Below are 7,812 nucleotides of genomic sequence, written 5' to 3'. Positions count from 1 at the left end.
GGCCTGGAACACAAACGCTTTCACTGGAAAAAGTTTGAGCAATTTCAGTTGTAAACATTACGTTCTGTGGTTTAAAGTTATTTTGTTGTTTTGGGCGGACCATTAAATGGGAAAATTCCAGCTAGCTAAAATAAACAGGTGTCTTTGAATCAAGGCTTAAAACTTTGGTCGCTCAGTGTTTAGTTAACATACTTTTGAAATCCAAAGAAAAATAAGAATTTATATTTTGGTCCCAGGGGAACTTTAAGCAATGGTTCCCAGCCACAGCACATCTTTTTAGGAAAAATAAACAGGTTATTCACCGGCCTTGTTCGGTCCGTATAGGGAAAAACTGTGCCCGAGGTCTCGAGTACGGCCCAAGGCCGCACAACATGTATCACAGCATACTTCCACAATATTAATGCTGTAGTTTTATCCCCACTGGAAGGGGAGTAATTTAGTTTGTCGGTAATACTTGAGTCATTCTGTTGTACATTGTCACACCAAGAACCAATCCAGTTCGCGCTTGTCAATACCCACTAATTAGATTAAAATATTTTGAAGTTTCATATATTTGAGCTGCGGAATAGGCCATTTTACAGTTGTTTGCTCAGCGACCAAGCCTATGAATGGCTGCGAGGCTGCCGGTGACCTTGCATTGATACAGACCTCACTGCTTTTATCATGTAAATTGTGTTGTTGTAACGCTAATTAGTCCATATTAACATTACAAAAGCATGAAGGTTTGTATCAAAACAGGGTCACCGGCAGCGTCGCTTTCATTGCTAGGCCTGGTAACGTAGCCACAACTGTAAAATGGTCTATTGCATGAAGTGAAAGTTGGAAACATGATCGCAATCAGTTGAGCAACTTAAGCAGCTGCAGCAGCAACTGAGAAAAATCCAGGCTCGAACGGGAGTCGAGCCAACGACCGTAAGATTGTGCTGCACTTTCTTTACCAACTGAGTTCTCAAGCCCGTTGGTAGCTGGCCGATTGCGTATTCCCGTACAAGCTTACACTGCGATTTTTCGTGCAATATGTCTCGCAACGCAATTTCTACAAACGTTCTCACATTACGAAACAAGTTGTTTTACGGGTGTTACACTGAGCAACGTTTCATGCAACTTGTCTCGTTTCGATGATAAAATGAGGTTAAAAGAACATTTTCATTGGCTGATACCGCAAACTGTTGCGATACAAGTTGCAAGACAGATGTTACACTGCGGTATGCTTAAAAATTCGTTTGCAATCGTTGTGGAAAGTAGAAGTCAACTCTACTTTTCGCGAAGGTTTCTGCAACTGGTCTCGCAACATTGTTGGCCGGGGTTCATGCAACTTGTCCCGCAATGGCGTTGCGAGACAAGTTGCACGAAAAATTGCACAGTGTAACAGCGCCTTTAGTCTCCTTCGCAGCCGTTTTTTGTTATATCACGCAACCCCGAGCGTTGCGTGACGTCCCAGTAACGGCTGCGAAGGAGACTAGTACGAGCTTTCATTCTATGAGTTCTTTGCTCGCGAGAAAAACACCCCGTTTTAATAAATTAACCTTGGACGACCTGGACAGTCCTTATAATCCAGCCAAGCTTTCCCCAGTTCCTCCCTTCTTCACGCGCACGTGATCTTGCGTTTCAGAGAGATGTAGGTTTTCAATCGGGGTTTGTTTGCGTGCATTTGTGGTTTTGACTACTTTGATAACCGACAAGAACTTGGACAAAAACACTTACGGCTGTTAAAAACGTGGCAAAAGGATTTCCCAGCCTATCCTATTGGCCAGCTACCCGCGAAATCCGTGCCATCGTCATAATGGTCTACTCTCTTTCATTGCACCTTGTGTATTAGGTTTACATGTGATCTCGAGCTACAGAATCAATGTTTTGAATACGTTGTGCGATCCATGGCAAAAACAACGAAAGAGAAGTTATTACCGTCTAAAAGGAAAAATGCAATACGATCTGGGCTTCGTTATTTAAATACTTTAATTAAAATGATCTTCATTAAACTTGCAAATGCTTTTATGGTTCGTTGGCTTTGCAATTTCTGCTGAGATAACATCGACGTTGCTAAAGAAATAAAATTGGGTAATTTTTCAAATGCGAATCTGAAATAGGATTTTGGTTTTTCATGTCTATCATTTTTGTAGCGAAATGGGAAGGATATGTAAATCGTGCTTGGAAAATCAGCTTAGGATGTTTCCACCCTGTCTGCCCTTTTGTTTTTTCCTGCAAATCAGTAAGTAAATCACTAACCTGCGATCATGGCCATTTTTAGCTTCGCCCATATGTTCTCTTATGTCGTCGCTCGCCAACTCCACATTACGTACCACGCGAAACTAAAATAGAGCCTGATCGCAGGTTAGTAAATCACAAAGTTCAGATTCTTCTTTCTTCCAAAGGACGACCGGTTTGCGCACGAGTAGTCATGCATGTTGATGAGGGCAGTCCCATTTCTTCGAAAATGGATAAAATTTGCTTTCTTGAGCTGAAGTTCTTCATCAATATCATGACTGAAAAGTTTGCTTGGAGCTTGAAAGAAGGAATTTGTGTTTATGGAACAAATGAAATAGGATTCTTTTTGGTAAATAATTCGGAAAAGCGGCCAAGCAAAAAGACAAAAGCTTTTAAGGTTTTGTTTTCTTTCGTATTCTTCAATGGTAGCTCTCCGTGAAAAAAATCTCTTCTCTAATCCTTTGAAGCTGTCAATATTGCAAAAAAAGGCGTATTTTTAAATCGGCCGTTCGCTCGACTGGATTTGAAGTCCTTTTAAACCAATCAGCGAATTGGGGCTCAACTACTCAAAGGCGGAGTGGTTGTGAGGAGAGGTAGTCAAAAACAAGACGAGCTCGCTGAAGTTTCAAAGTGCAACCTTCTGCAACAGCAAATCAGAGAAAATTTAAAAAGGAATTCGGAATCAGTGAATGAAAATTTCAATGGCGCTTGAAATCAAGGTTGGTGTCATGGGCAGATTTGCTAAAAGCAAGTCTTTAAATGGTATGAGGGAAGGCTACTTCAACTGTCAGGGCAAAGACGAATTAAACTAGAGTCGCTTTTTAAAAGCCTGATTTGGCCTTCTTGATTTTATTCCAACTATTGTTGAAAAGATCATCGAATTTAATCTGTATTTTGCGACAATGATCTGTTCGCCCTTCGTTCGCTGTGTTGTTACGCATCAACGAATTGAGTTTCCTGCGAAGGTAAACGCAATCACCAGTTTACTTCAACAAGAGAAAATTGTGAACATCATTCGGTCGTAGAAAACGTTAAACATACAAAAATTGCTTTAGTTTGTGATTTTGTTGTTTAAGGATTTTAGAAAGGAGCTAAAATATGGGTTTCGGAGCTAATTATGCCAAAAGATTTTCATAAAAGGGGAAAAGCAATAGAGCAAGGAAATGCATTTGTCATATACTGATTTAAGGGTTTATTTAAACAGAACTCACCCTAATTCTCGTTTTGTACGTTTGCTAGCATTTTCAATCTAGAGAAACGTTCTTTGAGCCGAAAGAATTGTAACAATTGTATAAATTCACTGAAGTTTCGACGTCATGATTATTGGAGTAAAACAGCGATCTGCTCCAATGAGTTCGATAATTTGAATTTGAGACGTTTGTGAATATTTTGTCAGTATGTCTGACTAACAGTGAGTGTTGTTTAACAGTCTTGAATGAATTGGGAACACTCATCGTAAATCATGACACAATCAACTTTATACAATTTCCATAGGAGAGTGTGCTCGAGAGATTCTTCCTGAAGTAATTAATGCTGCTCACTTAAGCCATTAACAATGTGGAGCCAGTTGGAACTTATGCTCAGTTTATGCGTGTTATTGGATGAACTGTGGTCGTAGCAAGATTCCGGTTTCCTCAGGCAAACGGAAAGCGCACCAAATGAAAAATAAGATGGAAGAATATTCGTTCACGTTAAGGACAGGATAGAGTTAATTCAAATTTTATGTGATTACAACACTTTCGAAATTGTATTTATTTCCTAGGAATTCCAAGCTGGTAAATATTTTGTGGAGAGCCATCCAAAGAGAGTTAAGCCTTACGGTCCTGCGCCTAAGCGCGCAAAGGTTTCGCTGCCGGATGTACCGTCAAGTCGTGTACAGGACACCCGGCATGCTTTCACTGTTGATGACATACAAAAATGTCTCTTCAACAAATCAGCTGTTAAACCAGAAATCGCTCGGGATTTAACTACCAAGAAACATGGATTTAATTGTTTCTGTAAGTATAGCAAATGCAACGGTACGATTAAACAGTTCTAAAATTTTTCCAAGGCATCATGTCACCAGACTCGGATCTCGTGTGGCTGATTCCCTTTCGTGAGTTTCCTTTATCAGTAATCCTGTTAATTCGTTCTTGCTGACTCGTTACATACTCCTGTTTCCGCTTGTTTCCTACCACTTTCTTTGTATTTCTATTATTGTTTACAACCAGTTTAATCCTGTTTTAGGGTGTGACGCAAGCACCACAAATCTCAGCTTCAAGTGTCCGCGTCACAAACACGAAACACCTATTCGTCATTATAACTCCGACCTATCGCTTGCTGTATGGTCACTTCCTCCTGAAGTTGAGTTGTGTGCCTCTTGCATACCTGGAGAGGGATACGGTGTCCGCGCCAAGCGCACGATTCCTGTTGGAGCATGGATTGGTCCATACGAGGGAAAATACCTGAAGCCAGAGGATTTGGCTCCACTCGCGGACACATCTTATATGTGGGAGGTAGGATTTGTTGTCAGAATGACGCGTTCGCTTTTCACATCACATCGTCGACCGAAAAGCTCTCAGTACCCTACTCGCAACAACACGAAGGAAGCCGTCGTACCATGCAAAAAAAGAAACTAACAGTATGCGTTAATACTGAAAAGACCCCCGTATTAGCCAGTAGAAATCTTGGGTTTCTCATTTATGTTCGGGCTGTTCTTGTACCACTCACATTGTCTTCCTTTTTTCCCATCCTTAGATCTACAAGGACGGTAAACTGGCGGGATTTGTTGATGGAAGTGACGAAAAAGTTTCAAGCTGGATGCGGTTTATCCGTTGTGCCCGACACAAAAAAGAACAGAACCTGTTTGCTTTCCAATATTTGGGAAAAGTCTATTACCGCACATTCAAGGCCATTCAGCCCGGAGAAGAAATGCTGGTTTGGTATGACGAAAAATACCCACAGTACCTTGGGCTTCCTGGTGTCATATTTGATATGGCCGCGACTAATACTGCTGGTGAGAATCTAGCTAGCCAATCATTACGATTTTTTAATGTAAGGTCATCGTAATATATTAGGACAGAGAGTTAATAAAATTCTTACTTTTATCAGCAGGGTCAAATTACCCGCCGGAGGAATCAGGAACTTTTCTGCCTCAAGAGGGAGAAAATTCATCTGCAATCGAGACTGTGATGACACCAAATCAATTTCCACCCACTCCTCCCAGCTCGGTACCTTCACCCGCCACCCCACCTTCACCCGACAGTCAGCCAAGCTCTCCCACTAAAGCAATCAGCAGCAAGCCGGTTAGTGGCCAACAACAAAAAGTGGGGTCTGCCTTCGATTTTTCAGTCGCCAGTGTAAACTGTGAGAAGTCACCGTTTCCCTTGTCGCCCCCTCTCTCCTCACCCTGCGGCATTAATAGGGACACCGCCTCACCTAACCAAAATGAAGATAAAAGTAAAATTTCGTCTTCAGGTAAACAGCCTTCTTTATTTGCCGGTATCACTGAGCTGAGCTTATGGAAATGCGGCCAGTGTAAAAAGTCGTTCCCTCAGCGGATCATGCTCCAAGTACATGTATGCAATGAAGCTCCAAAGAAGCCTTATCAATGTGGCCACTGCGCACAAAGCTTCTCCTCACCAGCACAGCTGCGTGCGCATGCTGTCACTCATATCAGTAAGAAACCATTCAAGTGCGGTTACTGTTCCCGCGCTTTTGCCGGCGCCACGACCTTGAACAACCACATTAGAACACACACTGGAGAAAAACCATTCGTATGCGACAAGTGTGGAAAGAACTTTACACAGGGATCTCAACTTAGCAGGCATCAGAGAATACCTGGAGACTGCGCGGTACAAGTGTAAAAAATAGGGATTTTGAAGAAAAATGACGCTCGGCATTAAAGAAAAAGATTTTTAGATTTGAATATTTGTCCAGATGAGAGCATTTTTCCTAGGGGAATACAATACAAAACTAACATCAACCTCCCGAACATTTTTGTTTCTTTAAGGGGTGAAGGTCCATTTTTAACTGATAAACTAAACAATTTGTGAATCGTGATTTTGGGCAGAAGTTAGGGAAAGATTGAACATTGTTCTCATTATGAAGATGCAAGTGTAGAGAAAAAAGAGCTGTCAATGCCTTTTGAAATTTTTATCGGAAGACTCGGTACATTTGCATTGAGCCACTTGTTTCAGTGTATGTAAGCTTGTAAATTTGGAATTTTTTACCCAAATCCCGTGGGTTCGCTTTGTTCAAAAGCACCTCGCCTAACGTGACTACGCGATCGCGCGCGCACTCTACACGCTTCCGCTGTGTTTGTGTAATCAATTTGTCCTGTTTTTTGTGTCTTGGGTTTACCGTGTCAATGCTCTTTCTTGAGTATTTTACGATCGAATAAGGGTTTGTTTTCTTCTTTTTTCAAGAGCACAACCATATTTAAACTTCTGAATGGCAAGGTTCTTGAAGGTTCGGAATTAAAAGCACAGAACATGAGATAATTATATTTCATCTGTCTCTCCAATAAAAGAATCAACTCCTTATGTATTCCATGCAATTCAGCTAAAAATGCAGCTAACAATATTGAATATGGATTTTTTTAAAGTTAGTATCTAATAAGCCTCTTTCAACATATTATTCAACTTGTTTGCTGTTCCGCTCCGTAGTTCTTCTGAGTGCTTTCCTTAGGGGATGCATGTTTCTGGAAATTTAAATGCCCTTGACTTTAAAATCAGTTCCGTTTCATTGGTTGCTTTCGTGTTCGTTTTTCTTGCAGTTTTCACTGCTTTTATGCGGGTCATATCTAGCAAAACTAGAAAACATGTCGACGCAACTAGAATAATTTTGTAATTTCATCGCCTTTAGGCTCCATCTAAGATTTGTCTAAAGAACCAATAACAATTCACAGTCCATTGATTTCTTTGAAGAAACAAAGACGTTACCGACTCAATATTGATAGCTGATGGCTTGATTTTCTCTTCTAATGCAAGTTATTTTGTCATCACATTCATTAATCCTGATCATTACCATGTAAATGGAGAGAAAGAAAGCACTGAGTTTGTCTGGAATATTGGATCCAGCGAGCCATAATAAATAACTAAAACTAAAGCGAATATTAACCCTTAACGAAATTCAAATCCCGTTTTTATTAATGCGACTGCAATAAGCTTGTTAGGCTTTGCATTGTGCACACTCTTAATGCCCCAAGAAACCATGTCCTTTCAATAACAACTCTCTCTTACTTAATACTGTTTAATAATATTAATGAAGGTGATTGGGGGGTGGGGGGGGGGGGGTTTACTTTCTAAAGAAACAATATTGCCGCCTCAGTGAGGAATGAAACACAAAAATTATGTTTTATAAAACCATAGTTAGTAACTAACTATGATAAAACTAGTTGATAAACATAAATTGATCGCCGCGTGAGCTGACCTTTGGAGCGTTGTCTCTTTGGGCGAAACGGCAAATAGAACCAACGCCCTACGAAGGGCTGATGACGCTCGAAACGTCAGCGCACAAATCCGGCTTTCTTACGTGTTTTATTTACCTTTATCAACTAGTTTGATAAAATGAAATTTTCATGTTTGATAGTTTTGACCTAGTGAAAAAAGCCACTTGAGCAGTGAG

General features: G+C 40.7%; 1 protein-coding gene across 2 annotated transcripts; it reads left to right on the top strand.

Moving 5' to 3' along the window:
• Positions 1-2,769: 2,769 nt before the first annotated feature.
• Positions 2,770-6,726, top strand: LOC138038413 (putative histone-lysine N-methyltransferase PRDM6). Of its 2 annotated transcripts, none has more exons than XM_068884269.1 (5): positions 2,770-2,924; positions 3,968-4,202; positions 4,432-4,700; positions 4,942-5,200; positions 5,296-6,726. In XM_068884269.1, exons 1-5 carry the CDS (start codon positions 2,895-2,897, stop codon positions 6,048-6,050), a joined length of 1,548 nt encoding a protein of 515 aa, XP_068740370.1. In that variant the 5' UTR covers positions 2,770-2,894; the 3' UTR covers positions 6,051-6,726. The 2 variants fall into 2 exon arrangements, with proteins under 2 accessions (XP_068740370.1, XP_068740369.1); XM_068884268.1 differs by having other exon boundaries at positions 2,788-2,924; positions 5,299-6,726.
• Positions 6,727-7,812: the final 1,086 nt, after the last annotated feature.

The sequence above is a fragment of the Montipora capricornis genome, chromosome 2, assembly GCF_036669925.1.
Source record: "Montipora capricornis isolate CH-2021 chromosome 2, ASM3666992v2, whole genome shotgun sequence".
Classification (NCBI taxonomy): domain Eukaryota; kingdom Metazoa; phylum Cnidaria; class Anthozoa; order Scleractinia; family Acroporidae; genus Montipora; species Montipora capricornis.
The sequence above is the reverse complement of the archived record's forward strand: the minus strand, read 5'-3'. Positions and strand labels throughout refer to the sequence as shown.